Source organism: Apis laboriosa, unplaced genomic scaffold (genome assembly GCF_014066325.1).
Source record: "Apis laboriosa isolate Shangri-la unplaced genomic scaffold, ASM1406632v1 scaffold91_cov154, whole genome shotgun sequence".
Lineage (NCBI taxonomy): Eukaryota > Metazoa > Arthropoda > Insecta > Hymenoptera > Apidae > Apis > Apis laboriosa.
This window is the reverse complement of record NW_025224773.1, coordinates 326454-344127: the sequence shown is the minus strand read 5'-3', so window position 1 is coordinate 344127 and position 17674 is coordinate 326454. Positions and strand designations below refer to the sequence as shown.

The 17674-nt window shown below is 25.6% G+C and overlaps 6 protein-coding genes across 9 annotated transcripts; 4 read left to right on the top strand and 2 right to left on the bottom strand.

The window, feature by feature from the left end:
* The first annotated feature begins 927 nt into the window (after nucleotides 1-927).
* Nucleotides 928-7143, top strand: LOC122719655 (neural/ectodermal development factor IMP-L2). 2 transcript variants are annotated; one of them, XM_043945652.1, is made up of 7 exons: nucleotides 928-1002; nucleotides 4516-4716; nucleotides 4905-4966; nucleotides 5048-5132; nucleotides 5218-5407; nucleotides 6095-6408; nucleotides 6603-7143. In XM_043945652.1, exons 1-7 carry the CDS (start codon nucleotides 1000-1002, stop codon nucleotides 6633-6635), a joined length of 888 nt encoding a protein of 295 aa, XP_043801587.1. In that variant the 5' UTR covers nucleotides 928-999; the 3' UTR covers nucleotides 6636-7143. The 2 variants fall into 2 exon arrangements, with proteins under 2 accessions (XP_043801587.1, XP_043801588.1); XM_043945653.1 differs by lacking the exon at nucleotides 928-1002 and adding an exon at nucleotides 1855-2009.
* A 248-nt stretch (nucleotides 7144-7391) lies between these two features.
* Nucleotides 7392-8524, top strand: LOC122719646 (ribulose-phosphate 3-epimerase). The gene is made up of 4 exons (XM_043945637.1): nucleotides 7392-7762; nucleotides 7893-8000; nucleotides 8089-8310; nucleotides 8377-8524. The coding sequence occupies exons 1-4, from the start codon at nucleotides 7526-7528 to the stop codon at nucleotides 8485-8487; spliced, it is 678 nt and encodes a 225-aa protein (XP_043801572.1). The 5' UTR covers nucleotides 7392-7525; the 3' UTR covers nucleotides 8488-8524.
* Nucleotides 8525-8581: 57 nt separating this feature from the next.
* On the bottom strand, nucleotides 8582-10273 carry LOC122719643 (putative methyltransferase C9orf114 homolog). 2 transcript variants are annotated; one of them, XM_043945632.1, is made up of 2 exons: nucleotides 10243-10273; nucleotides 8582-9810 (listed from the first exon to the last, which is right to left on the bottom strand). In XM_043945632.1, the coding sequence occupies exon 2, from the start codon at nucleotides 9804-9806 to the stop codon at nucleotides 8670-8672; it is 1137 nt and encodes a 378-aa protein (XP_043801567.1). In that variant the 5' UTR covers nucleotides 9807-9810; nucleotides 10243-10273; the 3' UTR covers nucleotides 8582-8669. The 2 variants fall into 2 exon arrangements, with proteins under 2 accessions (XP_043801567.1, XP_043801566.1); XM_043945631.1 differs by having other exon boundaries at nucleotides 8582-9819; nucleotides 10243-10266.
* Nucleotides 9810-11860, top strand: LOC122719645 (transcription initiation factor TFIID subunit 13). 2 transcript variants are annotated; one of them, XM_043945636.1, is made up of 4 exons: nucleotides 9810-10026; nucleotides 10200-10437; nucleotides 10554-10655; nucleotides 11725-11860. In XM_043945636.1, exons 1-4 carry the CDS (start codon nucleotides 10000-10002, stop codon nucleotides 11727-11729), a joined length of 372 nt encoding a protein of 123 aa, XP_043801571.1. In that variant the 5' UTR covers nucleotides 9810-9999; the 3' UTR covers nucleotides 11730-11860. The 2 variants fall into 2 exon arrangements, with proteins under 2 accessions (XP_043801571.1, XP_043801569.1); XM_043945634.1 differs by lacking the exon at nucleotides 11725-11860 and having other exon boundaries at nucleotides 10554-10816.
* On the bottom strand, nucleotides 11573-13735 carry LOC122719642 (protoporphyrinogen oxidase). Its single transcript, XM_043945630.1, has 2 exons — nucleotides 12494-13735; nucleotides 11573-12009 (listed from the first exon to the last, which is right to left on the bottom strand). The coding sequence occupies exons 1-2, from the start codon at nucleotides 13616-13618 to the stop codon at nucleotides 11677-11679; spliced, it is 1458 nt and encodes a 485-aa protein (XP_043801565.1). The 5' UTR covers nucleotides 13619-13735; the 3' UTR covers nucleotides 11573-11676.
* A 600-nt stretch (nucleotides 13736-14335) lies between these two features.
* Nucleotides 14336-17393, top strand: LOC122719644 (inositol polyphosphate 1-phosphatase). The gene is made up of 5 exons (XM_043945633.1): nucleotides 14336-14555; nucleotides 14672-14917; nucleotides 15168-15438; nucleotides 15834-16002; nucleotides 16900-17393. The coding sequence occupies exons 2-5, from the start codon at nucleotides 14705-14707 to the stop codon at nucleotides 17342-17344; spliced, it is 1098 nt and encodes a 365-aa protein (XP_043801568.1). The 5' UTR covers nucleotides 14336-14555; nucleotides 14672-14704; the 3' UTR covers nucleotides 17345-17393.
* The last annotated feature ends 281 nt before the right edge of the window (nucleotides 17394-17674 follow it).

The window sequence follows — 17674 nt, the reverse complement described above, 5'->3', positions numbered from 1 at the left end:
GATAAACTAAAAGAAATAAGATACTAAATTTTCCAACATTGTTTCATCAAGGAAAAGTTAAAAATAATAGCAAATTTTTATATATATTAATATATATTAATAATAAAAAATAATAAAATAATAAAAATAATATACATATATTTTATAAAATTAATATTTTATATTTAAAAATATAAAATATTATCCCTTTCGAAAATTAATATATTGTAAAAAAAAAATATCTATAACACTCTAATATACTATAATATACTATAATATACATTACAAAAATAATTAAAATTAAAATAACCTATAAATATATTATACAATATTATAGTAATAGTATATACGATAATAATTCCATTTATGAAACTTTCAAAAGTTGTTTAATTACTTTGAAAAGGAGCTCATTAAACATGTTTTAGGACCTGCAGGATCCATCGTTGTTAAGTTACAGGCATAATTCATAATTGAGTAAGATCAATTCTCGTTACGATATATTCTTTCAATTTATCGAATATCAATAATTATTTTTCACCACTTATTCGCGGTTAGTTCACATATTTTACGTTACATTTCGACCAATTGAAGGGGTACTTCTAGAAAAATTTCGGCAGCTGAAATTCCAGTTGAGTTCGACCGAGACGATGCTAGTTGGGGGTAATTGTGATCGCCTCCTTCCTGGTACGATCAGTTTCAATAAAAATAATTATCGCGGCGGTCTCTTTCGAAGTAAAAATCGATGATGAGTATAGAGGGTGGAAGTAAATTGGGTAGGACTATTACGTGTGCACAAACGCACGGATAATGAATTCAATTGTTTGGTGTGGTTTTTATTACTCCTACTCTTCCATATATCGTCCAATCAGAAATAAGCAAAGACGCCTGTCGCCACATTCGAAATATATAAATGTGTCAATATCTGTTCCTCGACGCTCAGTCAGTATTTTTATTCCTGCCAAACTGATAATAAAATAGTGAACAATCGTTTTCCAAGATCGAGAGAAAGTCGACAAAGAAATGGTGAGTTTGATTTTTCAACGGGGTTCCTAGGACTCGTTGTTTTATGGATACTTTTTTTACGATGTTTACGTTTGTTATACGATTGACAGACGATAAAAATCCGAATTGGCCATTCTGTCAATAAACCATGGTTAATTAGAACTTTTTCTAGTTAAATATTATTTTTTTTTCTTCATTTTTTTATACATTGCTTTTTTTTAAATAAAAAGGAGAAATCCTTTCTATTCGAAATTTCATTTTTTTTTTTTAATTCTTAAAAATGATATATATTCCTATATGTAGATATCATAAGAAACAGAAAAGAAACAAATAAATAAAAGAATTTTTAATAATTTATAGTTTGGAGAAAAAAAAAATTTTTTTTCTCTCATTTTCTTTTTTTTTTTCTTTCTTTCTTTTTAATACGTGTTTAATTTAAAAATATGTTATATTCTTCTTTCAAAAAAAAAAGAAAGAAAAGTAAAATAAAGGAAAAAAATATACGAGAAAGAAATATTTCTTTCCTTCTTTTTTTTATTATTTTTTATAATAATATAAATAACTTATATCTCATGTACATTTTGAAAAAAGAAAAGAAAGAATTTCATTTTCTTTCCTCTTTTTTTTTTTTTACTTTTTCAAAAAGAATAAATTAATATTATATTCTTGCATACATATGTCTAGAAATAAGAGGAGAGTAAAAAATTTTCATTCATATTTCGTCTTTCGTGTTTCATACTGCATATTTCCTTATCGCGGTTTACGGTCTCCCTGATATCATCTCTAGATTACGATGCGTTAAAGGGCTCCGCGGAAAGAGGGCGCGAGATCATAGGGAAGATGCGAAGATTGTATAAGAAGTTGCATCATTCGGTTCGAAACCTCCTCCCGTGATGTGCGCTCCTAGAAAGCATCTCCGGCGCGAGTATCTTTATCGAAAGTTCTATCTAGTAGCAGTACCAGATTCGATATTTTTGCGGACGTTTTCTACGTGTGACAATTACCCATCGTGATTCATAAGTTCAAAGGTAAGGATCGATTCAAATTTTCAGAATAGTATTAACGCCCCGTTAAAAAGCTACGTGACCACGTGCAAATAGATTTTTATGTGAAAAGAGAGATAATGGGGACGGTGAGATGAGATTTGTTAAATAGCAGAGATAATCATAAGAAATGACAAGGCGGACGAAATTTTAAATACATATAAATATAGATTTTTGAGAAGTTTATATTACTTCTTAGTTTCTCGAAAGCAGATAACGTACGGAGAACTGCATTCTATTTTTAGTTACATATATTTTAACAAGCAAAATTTCGACCAACTTTCCTCATTTTCATAGACTGTCCGATTTCTCTTATTTTCTAATCGGTTGACACTTTTCGATTAATTTCATCATAATGTACTCATAGAGGTTTAGAGGTGTTTAAACATTGCTTCGCGATAACATCATCTCACCTGGTCTCATATCAGTTTTTTCGATTACATTCCAGCTGTGTTGTAATTTTTAACCGCAGAATTACACTAACGCAATATTATTAGTCCTTTCGATCACTCGGTGAAAATTGAATTAAGTTATAATAATTCCTCGATCTTAGATAATTATTTTATTTAAGAATATAAATTATTATTATTCTTTACGCATGTATCAATTACAAGATATGAAAAACTAAAATTTACAAGAAAATTTATATCCAAAATATTTAATTATATATTCAATAACATAATTAAATTAAATTATTAGATGATGTTCAATTTCTAATTTTTCGAAAGAATACGTGCAAGCTAGTATACAAAACACATTTAATAGCAAAATGTGCTTAAAAAATATTTTTCTCGCACATTCAAAATATATACATTCATTAAATGTTTCGGATAACATTGTTAACACATTAATACCTTGCCGCTTAGATTTATATAATACTTTTTGCTTGCGCAACTAATTATTTTCCAGATAAATTAAACGAAACACCACTGTGTCATTTATATTTAAACATCACTATGATCTGTAATAATCGAAATCGAAATATCGAAGGAATTACTTATTCATCTCATTGACGAGACGATAAATCGTCCAATATCTCGGAAGTTTTAGCCACTTTTAACTCTTCCTCGGGGACACGCTGCATGCAAGTGTTTGCAGCAAAAAAAAGTTACGCACACCAACACGTCGCATCGTGTATCGTCTCCAGATTCTCCCTTATTTTTTTGCACCGCATATGTGTTCATTAACGCTCCGCGCGCGAATTCATTTCCAAACATCTTGTCTCGTTAACAGCCCAAGTTACTTAATCTCTTTTAAACGGTACGCGTGACCTTCCTTCCTCCTCTTGCTCAGTAACACTGTGTAACGACCGTCACGGGAAGGAAAAGGGGGAGCGAGAGAAAGCCGAGACGAGAAGACGCCAAAGATAAAATGATGCGGTAGCATCTAAATTTTATTCGTGAACTTGGTTGAGAAGGACCGATCCCGAAGGCAAGGGAACGCCTCAAAGTCACGGTAAACGACGCGGCCAGCACGTTCACGCATTCTAAAATCCTAAACGGACGTATCGAAGTGGAAGAACCGTGAGAGAGACACACCGATTTAAGTCGAAGAGAGAGATATATGTCATTCAGAAATCGGGTATTCCTCGCGCGACACGTTGTCGGTATTATATCGTCGGAAGGATACAGGGCGAAGGTATCGAGTGTCGTGTTTTATACGAAGAGAATAAAATACGATAGATAAAGGAAATCTCTTTAATTTGGTGATTTCGATGCTCACGTTAACGAGCAGGCCATGCGACAGATTCAACCGCACGACTTATGGAATAATTCTATCTGAAATCGTCTCGAGATTCTCGTTGTGTGAAACTTAATTGCCGTACCGATTTCTTCAGTTTTGAAATTGATTATCATTTCCACGTATAATTTTAAATTATCGTTCCGTTTTTAAAAAAAATTCTTCCATTAACGGTTCTAGTTAACGGTGACATTGAACGAGCCGATTCCCGTAAAACGTGTCGGATCTAAGAAAGTGTGTTAAAATCACGTAAAATCACGGTAAAATCGAAGTAAAGATCGTAATATTATCGGCGCATTGTCGGTGAAATTATTAAACGAAATTAAGCCATAATGATACGATCCGATAAAGGGGTAAGCAGAAAAGAGAAAGAATGAGATGTGATATGTCTCCCCTACATTATCACATATATTTAATTATCGTCCCGTTCTCAAGAATTTCATTGTTGAATTTCATTGTTGCCAATTGTGTTTATTCGTATCCCCGAAGGAAGGTTGAATGAATCGATATTATAAATCTCGCGCACCTAACCCGACAATTAAATCCGCATTGTTATATTCAATCGGAGCAACTTCTGCGAAAAGAGCGTGACGTTAGTGTTCCTCAACATCATTCTGATTTAATCATTCCACAATGTCCTTTCACATTCATCAAATCACGTTCATTTTGATATAATATTGTTATTCCGATGTTCCGATTAACGGTATTAGTCTTCTTTTATTTTTTATTCATAATTTTGATTTTGTTTCAGATGCTGATCAATCTCGTTTTTTTTATTACTATTATTTTCGTTATTACCGTGTATACGGTTTCGGGACACCCCTTTTCGTTCCTACCACGACATGCCGTCGAACGAGCTGCGGAACGTAGGAGCATAAGCAGGCAAATGATAGAACACAACTCTAATTTCCTGACGCCGTTATCGGAATATGGAACACGTTCTGAATCAAAAGTAATAATCAATTTCTATTATATTTCTTTAATCAAATATCTCCTTAATTGGCAAAGAAATGAATTTGATTTGAAAAGAAATATAAAATTGAGATTAATAAAGATTTAATTTCGAAGAGAGATTTGAAAAAAATTCAACTTCTATGAAATCTTCGCAATCTAATATTGAATTGTTTTGATTTGATACAGCCAGTAGAACCATGGACTACTATCACTCAGAACCCAGTAAACGGTATCGAAACTACTGTGGGGTAAATATGACATATTAAAATAAATGAAAACGCAAATGTAACAATAATATTGATAATATTGTGCTTTTTTTGTTATTGCAGAAGCAGGGTGGAATTAGAATGCAAAGCTAGCGGTAGTCCTCCGCCGGAAATTCTCTGGTTCACAGGAAGTGGTAGCAACGAACAAGTGAATATCACGGATGAATACAATTTTACATTATGAGCAAGAGAAAGAAGGAAGATATTAATTCGTAATATCTTTTTTGTCGTAGTTAATCGAGTATGTGAAAGCCAGTACGCATTCCTTGTACGATCCATCCGAGGAGTGGAAAGGAGTGGCCAGAATTAATTCAAAGCTCGTGATAGAATGCGTTACTCCAGATGATGCTGGATTAATCTATTGTGCGTCAGTTTCTGCGAGAGAGGTGAAGATCTCTACTCCTACGGTGCTGCTGGTTAATAGTAAGTGGAATATTAACAATCTAAAACTATATTAACATGAAGCTTGGACCAACTGTCACGCAACCCTCTTATTTTATATAATGTATTCGCATATTTCTCTAATAAGTAATTCATAAAACTTTAGATCTTTTCCCATATATTATTTGCAATTGAATACAATATCAATTGTCTTATTATTTTTTCAAAATAAATGATTATAATAATCTTTTCGATTCATCAAATCGATGTTAACATATTATTGATGAGTATTTAAGATTTTTGACTAAAAAGATATATTTTTATATGTATTTCTTTTTTTATGTAAAATAATCACTAATTAACTCAAAAGCAATATCATACAAATAATTACATAATTATAACGTTTATATTTGAGATTTTTTATTAAAAATTAGTATTACTCTCTGCAACAGATAAAGAAATTGATACACACATAATTATATTTCAGATTCGAACGAAATAGACATCTATTAACATGATTTTGTCATCGCAAAATAATTAACATTAATGTTTTTGAGTTATATTTGGAATATATAATAAATTCTGTATAAAAGAAATATTTTAATATTTTAAAATTATTAGTTCAATTCTTCATCATTAGATAGAATACTGATAAAATCTTAAATGTTAAAAAATTTCAATTTAAATTATCATATAAAATCTTACTCAATAATTATTCTTTTCTTACAGATGAACGTGGTTTAAGTAATTGCAGTTCTGAAAGTGATCCAATAATCACTCTTTATTCTCCTACATTAGTAGCAAATATAGGAGTAACTGTGGTATTGCCATGCAGGGCAAGTGGCAAACCAACACCGCAAATTACTTGGGTGAATAACTATAACGTACCTCTAAGTTTATCAACTAATTTGCGACATAGAGTATTAGATAGTGGTGACTTAATGATAGAGGAACTCTTATGGGAAGATATGGGTGGTTATACTTGTCAAGCGAAGTCTGGAAATCGTCAACAAGTCGTCAGTACATTCCTTTATCCCTTGCGCGTAAGTTTCTAACTTTTATTTAAATTTAATATTTTTTAATTTATTTAATTCATTATTTATTTTAAAATAGATTATACAGAAGATATTTAATTTTTTGACGATTTTATAAATATAATAAATTTTATAAAATCGTTCAATTTATGAATAAAATTTTCTGAAAGAAAAAGTTTAAATAAATGTGTATTATTTTTCAGCCCGAAAAAGAAGTGTCTCGGACGGTTAATTAAATAAATTATGGAAGAATAAATCCGGATTGATCTCTTTTTACTATTGTACGATATGCCATAATCTTTTTGCGCAAAATTTCAGTGTTCGTTAGTGGTCATATAGTATTATTTTTAAGTATGAGCATTATGCATAATTCTATGCAGCGAGATTATATTTTGGTACTAAAAACATGACAATGCGTTCAAAAATTAATAACGTTTCGTTTAATTATTATCAATTAAAACGCAGCCATTATTTTACTTAAAACTTTTATAATAGATTTTAAGGTGCCAAAGAGTTTTATATTCGATTATGATAATGACTTTAGCAAGTTTAAAATAGTAAGTTAAGCTATATATTTCAATATTTAATTATTATCTATATTGCGATACCTCTTGAATGAGGATTCATCTAGTTTAAACAAATTATTTATTTATTTTATATATCGACTTAATAAGTAGATATAATAAAAAAGATTTCGTTTAATCTGATATAATAAGATTAATTACTAAATTCTATGTAATTTTATGTTCGATGAAAAAAAAAATCGATTCTTTGACCTCAATTCCTATTTCGCTTATTATTATTAATTAATACTTTTTATCTATTTTAATCTTTCATCTGAAAAATTATCATAATCTATTGTCTATTGTAACTGCTATATTTTTATGTATAAATAAATGTATTTCATTTCGTACAGTGTTTATAAATTTGCACTATATTTATTTCCTATTATTTAATTTTTAAATTAAAATTTAATTTATTGTATTTCTTAATTAATGTAAAAAATTAAAAAAAAAATGAAGTGACCTTGTATGAAAGATCATTAAGTCATTCGATAATGCATTATCATTTTTATTGAAAACACGTGTTTCATTTTTCTGTAATATTTTTTACTTAAAAAAAAAAAATGTCAAAAAAATTGACTGCAAAAATTGGTCCTTCGATTCTAAATGCTAATTTGGCACAACTTTCGGAAGAATCACAACGATTAATTAATAATGGTGCTGATTATTTACACTTAGATGTTATGGATGGTCACTTTGTACCTAACCTCACTTTTGGTCACCCATTAGTAAAATGTCTTCGACATAAAATAAAAGATGCCTTTTTTGAAACACATATGATGGTTTCTAATCCTGATCAGGTATGTTTTATTTTATTTTATACTTGAAAATGAATTTTTAATTTAAAAAAAAATTAGTATTTCTATATATTTATTTAAATAAATTTCATTTAAAAAACATTATATGACAATATTTTTTTCTTTATTTTAGTGGATAGAACCTATGGCTGATGCTGGTGTTAATCAATATACATTTCATGTTGAACCAGTAAAGAATGTTTCATTAATTTGTAGAAAAGTAAAAGAAGCAGGAATGAAAGTATGTATTTTCATATTTTATATATAATATTTTTAAATTAAATTTGCTTAATTAAAAAATTATTAAATTCATATTTTTTAAATGAAAGGTTGGAGTTGCACTTAAGCCAGGGACTCCAGTAGATGTAGTTATAGAATATATCGATTTAGCAGATATGGTATTAATTATGACTGTAGAACCAGGTTTTGGTGGTCAAACATTCATGGAACCAATGATGGAAAAAGTATCATGGCTTAGAAAAAATTATCCTACATTAGATATAGAAGTAGATGGTGGTGTTGGACCAGAAACTATTGATTCATGTGCAAAGGTATATATAATTCTATTAATTTCATTTTATAACAAAAAAAATAAATTACATATATATATTTTTTAGGCTGGTGCAAACATGATTGTCTCTGGAACAGCAGTCATAGGTTCTTCTGATCAAGCAAAAGTTATTAAAATTTTAAGAGATACAGTAAATTGTGTATTACAAAATAATTAAACAATAAAAAAGAGAAAAACATTTTCTTATAAAATTATATGTTTGTACATACATATACTTATATTAAAAGTTTTGAAAATATTGTATAATTTTATACAATTTTCATAAAAAATAAAAATAAAAAGCAAAAATTTTTATATTTTTCATATTATTACTTACAATTATTTATATTTACTAATAGTTCAATAATTTACAAAACTTTTAAATTGAGTATTTGGTAATGAAGGAATTTTAGGAAACAATTTTGTTCTTAATTCTGCCAATGTAATTAAAATAGCTTCTTCCGTTCTAATAGTTCTTGATCCTTGTTGAGGACAAGTATTCAAGTATTGATGAAATACCAAAGAAGCATCATCCACATCCAAATTAGGATCACAATCTACTGCAGCTTCTAATCCAGATAATCCTCCAAATACTATTAAAGCATGGTGGTATTCAATGCCTTTTGATTCTATATCATCAATTGATTTTCCTTTATCTGAAGTACCAATGGTCAAATCATATCCACTTTTATAAGGGCATTGTGTTAATACCTCTGTGAGATTATTAGCTAATCTCACAGTATATCCCCAATATATACCAGTATCTGATCTAGGAATATCAGGTGGAACAATAAATCCTTTTAATTTTTTTAGATTTGATTGCTCTTCAGGTATTTTGACTGTAACTCTTAATCCAGCAGTTAATACTTTATCCACACAAACATCATTTAATAATCCTACATTCACATGAGAACCTTTACCAGATTTAACTGGTTTATTTGTAACTACTCCTTCTCTATATAAAGATATATCTTGCTGACGTAAGTGATGTGGAGCATCTACAGGATTTAATATTCCAGCATATTGCAAATCTTTATGAATAGGAAAAAAATATTTCCTTAAATATTGTGGACATTCAAGATATTGTAATATTCTAGCTAACTGCAAACATCCAACTCGTCTTTCACCTAATACTTCGTCGTTTCGTATTTTTTTCTTTTCACTTTCAATTATTTCTCCTTTATCATCGAAAACAATAATTTCATTTATTTTATAAACACATGCTGCACGTGCTATTTGTCCTGCTAAATATGTTCGTAATTCTGGAGATTGAGCATTGTCTAAAATTGATCCAGGAACTGCAATACTGATTGTCGAAATATCTTTTTTTTCAAAATGTTTCTTAATGGGTTTAAATACTTCTTTCTGTAATTTTTTTTTAGTTTCTTCTTTTTCGAATTTCTTGGCTAACCTCTCTTCCTTCCATCTTTTTCGTTGTTCTTTATGTAAACGATTAGTTTCTTTCCAAGTTTTTGGCGTAGGAATTGCTGGCGACATAATTCTGTATTTTCTCAAATATCAAAAAACATAATTATTCACAATATCTTCTGAAAAACGTTTACGAACTATTAAAATGAATTTCAAATCAACTATATTTACAACGTTACGTTTTATGTGATAGCGAGTTTGTATTTTTTCACTGTGTGAAATATTTTTTAAATTTTTACCAAATTTTTGCAAATATTAAATTATGACCACAGAAGAAGGTTTTGAACAGGTTTTTAATAAATATTTTATTCGATTTTCTTATTTTAATATATGTTGATATTTAATATTATTTATGAACCTAACCTTAACAAAATACTAACTGATTTAATAATTTTAATATTTTTGGAAAATTAAACATTTAAATTAAAATTATCAGTGAAAAAAAAATTAAAATTATCACAGTTTGAAGATGAGGAGGCCGAAATTCCAATTGGTGGAACTTTACCTGGTGGTAGAAAACGATTGTTTTCGAAAGAACTACGCTGTATGATGTATGGTTTTGGTGATGATCAAAATCCTTATACAGAAAGTGTAGATTTATTAGAAGATCTTGTTATTGAATTTATTACTGAAATGACACATAGAGCTATGGAAATTGGTCGTACTGGTCGTGTTCAAGTAGAGGATATTGTATTTTTAGGTAATATTAATATTATAATTTATTTATATATTTTATTAAACATTTTAATATAAGTTTATTGATTATTTAGGATATAATATAAATTTTAAGTTAATTTATTTTATTTTATTTTATAGTTAGAAAAGATCCAAGGAAATATGCAAGAGTTAAAGATCTTTTAACAATGAATGAAGAATTAAAGAAAGCTAGAAAAGCATTCGATGAAGTTAAATATGCAGGTACAGTTAGTCAGTAGATTTCATTTGTTGATATCAAAGCATATAACAAAATATTTTTATTGTGCTTAAATTTATTATAGAAAGAATTATATTGAGTTCTTTATTATTCTTTCTGTATTGTTGTAGTCTTCTTAAAAGAATAATTATTTTTATAATTCTTTATTAAAGAATATTTAAATAAAATTTGAATATAAGCAAATTATTTAAAATTTTTTATTGAATATACTGTTATTTAATATAAATATAAATATAGCATTATAGTAGTTTTGATTTATTTACAAATATGGAATGCTTGTGTGCTGCATTTTTATGATACTTCATGCTTGCTTATCTACATAATTAAAAATATTATAATATATTTAAGATTCATTCATTTCTTTTTGTTATACAAAAAGAAATATATTTTTGGATTTTTATAAATTATATATATATTTATATATATATATATATTTTATAAATAATATTAAATTGTAATAATTATTTTATATTATAATACTATTACTCTTTGTTTTGAGTATTAGTAGTATTACATTTATGTATATAAAAATAGAATATATAAACAAATACTTATATCTTCTTTATATATTTTATGTTTTATTTTATAAACAATAATTTACATTTTATAATAAAAATACATATTTACATATATTTTATCTTAATAAGTATAAAATTTTTCCAACTCTAAATAATTTTTTTAAATGCTAATTTGGAATAATTATTCCAAATTTTTATATCCTTTTTATATCATTTTTCAATTTTAATATTCTATTTCCTTTTATTTATTATTTTCATTTTAATATAAGAATTATATTTTGTATTTTTATTATACAGCATGAATAACGCATGTTTGAAATTAAATTGTAATTTATTTTTTAAAGAAAAAGATTATCTTGGCTTATTTATCATTACTATTTTGTTATTTTCTTGCATGTATATTATTTTGTTTTTAAATCAAAAGAAAGAATTAAAATATATTTGATTGGTCAAGGTTGTTGTCAAGTTTGAATTTGAAAATTATAAATTATATCATATATTGATTAATACTAGAAACAGCTTCTTTTGCTGACAGAATAACATGAGAGACTCCTACACCGTGGTATGAAGAACCACACAGCCCCAAAGGTATTTTATGCGCGGAGATATAATCGTGGATACGAGTTAACCGTTGTGCGTGACCAATTATATATTGTGGAATACAATCTTTCAGAATGGAAACATTACATATCTTGGGATCTTCGTTAATGCATAAAAGTTTATTTACATATTTAATTGCAATCATTTTTAAATGTTCTTCAGATGAACATTTACCAAAGTATTTTTCAAACCATGCTCCACCCATCATTACTGTCAGTACCTGGATTAAAAAAAGATGTACATATTCAACAAGTATTTCTAGTCCATTACATATTTGTAAAAATTTGTTTAAATTTTAAGATCATTTTGTATTATTGCTAGAATTTTTTTAAATTCATTATAACAAATATTAAATTTATGTAATAAATATTGAAATTATAATAGAAAAAAAATAGATAATAAATATTTATACAGCAGTATTCAATTAAATTTAACTAAGTTTGAGACCCAAAAATTAAATTTACAGAATTATATATTTTTTATCAGAATTTGATTTGAGCATAATTCAATAGAGATATCTTTCACTATCTCTTGTTATATCTATTTTCTTTTCATTTCTATTTATCTATTAATCTCATATTAAAAAATCAATATTAAAATTAGACACTATAAATTAATTCAAATTAATAAGCTATTAACAATGAATGTAAATTTAAAATGGATTTTAGTCAAATTTAACTGAGCACTACTGTGTTTATACATACTGTCATTTTGGAGTTTTGAGGAAGGGCACATGAATCAAATATTATACCCAGAATTGGAATTTCTTCTTTTGGTGGAATAAGAACTCCAAAAGCTTCAATAGGTAAAACATTTTTAGAAAATTGAAAATTAACTACAGCTATTGTTACTGTAGGTATACTATGTAATTCTTTAGATAGTTTTGGATGTTGCTCTTGTATTAAATTAGCTAAACTTTTAGCAGATAAACTTGATATAACATTAGAATATTTTTCAACTTTTCCATTTATAATTAATTCCACACAATCTTTATTAAATATGATTTTTTCACATTTATGTTTTATTTTTATATTTACTCCACGTTTCATTATATTTTCTGCTAGTGTTTGAGGTAATTGTTCAAAACCTCCTTCAAGACCCCATGTGCTCCATGCTTCTCTTTTAGCTCTTTGTGCTAAAATTGAAGGTGTATTATGTAATTTTAATATTGTATGAATATCATTTTTCAATTCAATTTTGTTTTTGTTTTTATTATTTAACATGTTTGAAAATTTTTGTTGTATAAGACCCATAAATACAGAACCATATTTCTGCTCAATTTCAAATAAATTTGTCATAAATGATCTTGCACTTAATTTATGTATATCACCACCACAAATTCCACATAATATTGGAGCAATCATTTTTTCAGACACATCTTTGCCAAATCTCCTTTCTACAAAACTGTATATGCTTTCATCATCTGTAAGAATTTTCTTTGCTTTGAAGTCATTCCATAGAATACTACTTAAAGAACGATTTAATAATGTGTTTTTTGTTATAATTCCTTTTAAATTATTAGGTAAACAATGTAATACATTATCTGCATAAATATATTTATTTTTAGCAACAGGATGATTAGCTTTAATAGGAATGATTTTTGATGATAATCCTAATTCTTCTATTAAATTTAATACATTATATGTATTGGCTCTCATAACTCGTGGACCTGTTTCAAAAATCGTTCCATCAGATTGTTTTATAGAACGTATCCATCCACCTACACGATTTGAAGCTTCTAATATAATTAATGGAGCCATTCTTGTATTTTCAAGTGCATAATATGCAGCTGATAAGCCTGATATACCAGCACCTAATATTGCTGTCATTTTTTATTATTTTCTTGTATTAATAAATAAATATTAATTTTTATTTTAGATAAAATATATTCAAATTGAATAATATACTTATTAATACAATTATTACGTTTCATAAAATAAATTAAAAATGATTATATTTTTCTTTTTATCGATCAATTATTCTTTTCAAATAATATAATAATTTTATATATATATATAACGAATACTATTTAATTTAGCTTATTTTTTTTTTAAATTATTATTCATTATTATAAATTCATTAAAAAAAATAAAAATTTTAAAATAAATAAAGTAAATTGAAATATTATGCACTTATGTTAATGTTATTTAAACTTAATTATATTACCGTATTTTATATTCAAAGAGAAAGATAGGTTATATATATTTGGAAACATAAATGAAACTATTGTACATGAACTAAAAATTTATATAAAATGTAAATATAAAAAAGTGATTTTCTATTAAAAAAATAAAAATTGATGTATATAAATTTTTTAATTTCATATGCTTATTGTTTTTAAATACTTTATTAAATTTTACATTATTACTTTATATATATATCATATACATATATTAATAGATTGAATAACCATGATTTAACTAAATTTTTTAGAAACTGTTAATCATTTATAAATTTAATAAAATAATTAAGTAATAAATTTATTTAATATAACCAATTTTATTAAATATATTTTCTTATATAGAAGTTATTTTATATTAATGATATTGTATTGAATTTATTAGATAAAAATGGAAATGTCTGTTTGCGTCATTCAAATTATGATGCATGAATAATTATTTTAATATTCAGATATTCTTAGAAGTGCAAAACGTTTGTGCTATTATTTTTATTTTTTAAATACAAGATATTATATTAAGTCAATATTCTATAATTATATAATAGAATTTACACGGATTCCCGCCAAACTATATCAATACATTCAGTGTAACGTACATTTTTTCATACTTTTTAAAATATTTCTTTAAAATTTTTATTCAAATGTAAATTTGTAAATTTTTTTGTTAAAGATTTTATTTATTAACAAATTATTAATATCGTAGTTATCAAATTTGGAACATCATTTCATCATTACAATGAAAGACGGAAGCAGATTGTTGTCAATTCTTCTGAGAGTTTCAGAAAAAGCAGCAAATATAGCAAGAGCTTGTAGACACAACGATGCATTATTTAAATTACTTGTACAAGAAAAATCAGAGGAAGAAAAAAATCCACGTTTCTTTCAAGATTTTAAAACTTTGGCAGATGTTCTTATTCAAGAAACAATTAAACATGACATAGGATTAGAGGTAAGTTAATAAAAAATATTATATAATTAATGTATTTGAATAAAAAAATTCATTTGTCAATAATAGATTAATGAAAATAAATAAATAATTAAATAATAATTAAAAATTTTATTGAATATTTTCATGTATTAATTTTCATTTTTTATATCAAAAAAGAAAAAAAAGAAGAGATAAATATAAAATTAAAGTTAATATAAGAAATATAAATAAAAAATATAAATTAAATATAATACCACTTATAGAATATTAGTTTCCAGAATTAGCTAAAGTAGTACAAGGAGAAGAAACTAATACATTCAGTAATGCTATGGGTGAATCTATAGTAGTTGGAATATGTTCTACTAGTGAAGAAACTACTCAATTATTAGCCAAAGTAATGGGTAGTGATATTGCAACTGCTGAATTATTAGCTACTGAAGTCCATAAAGATATTCAATTCTTAGACATTCCAATAGTAGCAAAACTACCTGTTGATTTTGATGCTGATATTAATGATCTTGGGATATGGATAGATCCAATTGGTAAGAAATGTAATACTATAATTTGAATGTTCTTAAATAACAATTTATTATAATATATATACATGTAGATACAATATAATATTAATATATTACTATGTGTATTAAAACGATGTCTGGAAAAATTATATGGTAAATATTTCTATTTTCATACATAATTTATTTTTTACTATTTCAAATTTTAAATAAATAATATCAATAACAACAACTTTTTTTTATTTAATTTCTGTTTCTCTTTTTTGTTTTATTTATCTTTTATTTTTATTTTTATATTTTTCTTTTTAAATGATATTCTTTTATGTTATTAGATAAAATTAGACAGGTTATTTGTTAAGTCTTCTATTTGTTTTGTAGTTTAATAACACATGCCTGAGGAGCAATTCGTGGAACTTTTGTAGATTCAACTGCAGATTACATAAATGGAGGTGAAAAAGTCGATCATACCACTGGTGTACATATGAGTGGTTTACGGTGTGTTACTGTCTTAATTGGAGTATATATGAAAAGTACAGGCATACCAATTTTGGGAGTAATTAATCAACCTTTCTATACGAATGTAGATTTACGGTAAATAAGCAAAATTAATAGGATATTAATATAGAATCTTATAATTGATGATATAATCGAACGGAAAATTAAAAATATCGAAAAAATATCGAAAATGTAAAATAAAATTTTTTTATTCGAGATTTGATTTTTGAATAAAACAAATTTAAAAATTTTTCAAATAAAATTGACTATTTTTTGATTAGATATGAATGAACTATCAAATAGTTAATCTATATATGAAAATAAGTAAAAAATAAAATAGAATAAAATTTTATTGTTTAAGTTATTTTAAAATCAAGATTAAATATTGTTAAGGAATTATGTAATCAATGAATATCCAAATTCAGTTTTTTCGAAAATTAATTTTTAAATAAAAAAAATTTATTTTTTCTAATTCTTTGTTTTTTTATTTTTTACTTATTTTCATATGTAAAATAATGAGTTATCGACACTATAATTCATATCTAATTGGAAAATAGTTGTACTTTAGCTGTATTTGAAAATTTTTTGAATTTGCTTATTGTTGTTGTTTGTGTATTCAAAAACAAAATCTCAAAATGAATTTGGAATTGATTCAAAAATTTTATTTTATATTTCCGATTTATTTTTTCACATAGAATCATTTCCTGTTTGATTATATTAATATTTTGTATATTCGTGAAACATAGAATATCAAGGCCAAAATAAATAAATTAATATACAAAAATCAATTGAGGCTTATTATAGGTTAAATTAAATTAAGGAATTTAAGTTTTTTTTTATTATTTAAGTATAAAGTAAGATGAAGACAATGAAATTTGATCTTTTATATTTGATTTGGCTTCTGGAATCGATTCTCTGATTATCTCACGAATATATTAACAATTTATATATTTATAAAAACATCAATATTTAACTAAACATTTTATTTAATAGATGGAAAGGTAATTGCTACTGGGGATTTATAGAAAATGATATTGGAAAATGTTCTATAGTGAAAGAACATAATAATAAAAAGATAATTATTCTGAGTAGAGTTGAAGATGAAAATATAAAATCAAAACTTTTAGATGCGGGTTTTATTTTAGTAGAAGCAGCTGGCGCAGGTTATAAAATATTAAGCGTTGCTCTTGGACAAGTTGATGCTTATATTTTATCTAAAAGTTCCACATATAAATGGGATACTTGTGGTCCACAAGCTCTTTTGCGTTCTTTACATGGAGGTATTATTGAATTCCAAAGTTTTATAAATAATTCCGATTCTGATTATATAGATATAAAATATTTATCTACATCCACCAATTTTTCGAATAGCAATGGTTTGATAGCATATCGAAATTTTGAAATTTTACAAACATTAAAATCGATTTTGTGCAAATAATAATATTATAATATTATGTTATATATTTATCTTATTTATCTAAGTGAAAAAAAATTATTTTGCTGGATTTATTCGCAATTTTACTTATGTTTTAATTTTTTTATTTTTAATTTTCTATTATTTTAAATTATTATGTAATATTTAAAAAATATTTCATATATAATTTAATTACTAAAATTAATAACTTTTAAAGTAATTAAATATAAAATATATTGTTATTATATATTTATTCAATTTAATTTAATTTAATTTTAATAATTCAAAAATAAAATCATTCATTTGTATATTGTACAATTTTAATAAATTTAAAAAATTGAAAATTGCATACAA

What these genes read in the sequence shown, in the direction of transcription:
- LOC122719655 (XM_043945652.1), top strand. An exon ending in GAACACGTTCTGAATCAAAA is followed by an intron (nt 4,717 to 4,904) that starts GTAATAATCAAT and finishes GATTTGATACAG; the next exon opens with CCAGTAGAACCATGGACTAC. An exon ending in GGTATCGAAACTACTGTGGG is followed by an intron (nt 4,967 to 5,047) that starts GTAAATATGACA and finishes TTGTTATTGCAG; the next exon opens with AAGCAGGGTGGAATTAGAAT.
- LOC122719646 (XM_043945637.1), top strand. Translation starts at nt 7,526, where the DNA reads ATGTCAAAAAAATTGACTGCAAAAATTGGTCCTTCGATTCTAAATGCT. An exon ending in TGGTTTCTAATCCTGATCAG is followed by an intron (nt 7,763 to 7,892) that starts GTATGTTTTATT and finishes TCTTTATTTTAG; the next exon opens with TGGATAGAACCTATGGCTGA. An exon ending in TAAAAGAAGCAGGAATGAAA is followed by an intron (nt 8,001 to 8,088) that starts GTATGTATTTTC and finishes TTTAAATGAAAG; the next exon opens with GTTGGAGTTGCACTTAAGCC.
- LOC122719643 (XM_043945632.1), bottom strand. Translation starts at nt 9,806, where the DNA reads ATGTCGCCAGCAATTCCTACGCCAAAAACTTGGAAAGAAACTAATCGT.
- LOC122719645 (XM_043945634.1), top strand. Translation starts at nt 10,000, where the DNA reads ATGACCACAGAAGAAGGTTTTGAACAG. An exon ending in CAGAAGAAGGTTTTGAACAG is followed by an intron (nt 10,027 to 10,199) that starts GTTTTTAATAAA and finishes AAATTATCACAG; the next exon opens with TTTGAAGATGAGGAGGCCGA. An exon ending in AGAGGATATTGTATTTTTAG is followed by an intron (nt 10,438 to 10,553) that starts GTAATATTAATA and finishes TTTATTTTATAG; the next exon opens with TTAGAAAAGATCCAAGGAAA.
- LOC122719642 (XM_043945630.1), bottom strand. Translation starts at nt 13,618, where the DNA reads ATGACAGCAATATTAGGTGCTGGTATATCAGGCTTATCAGCTGCATAT. An exon ending in CTCAAAACTCCAAAATGACA is followed by an intron (nt 12,010 to 12,493) that starts GTATGTATAAAC and finishes TTTTTAATCCAG; the next exon opens with GTACTGACAGTAATGATGGG.
- LOC122719644 (XM_043945633.1), top strand. Translation starts at nt 14,705, where the DNA reads ATGAAAGACGGAAGCAGATTGTTGTCAATTCTTCTGAGAGTTTCAGAA. An exon ending in GATATGGATAGATCCAATTG is followed by an intron (nt 15,439 to 15,833) that starts GTAAGAAATGTA and finishes GAACTTTTGTAG; the next exon opens with ATTCAACTGCAGATTACATA. An exon ending in TATACGAATGTAGATTTACG is followed by an intron (nt 16,003 to 16,899) that starts GTAAATAAGCAA and finishes TTTATTTAATAG; the next exon opens with ATGGAAAGGTAATTGCTACT.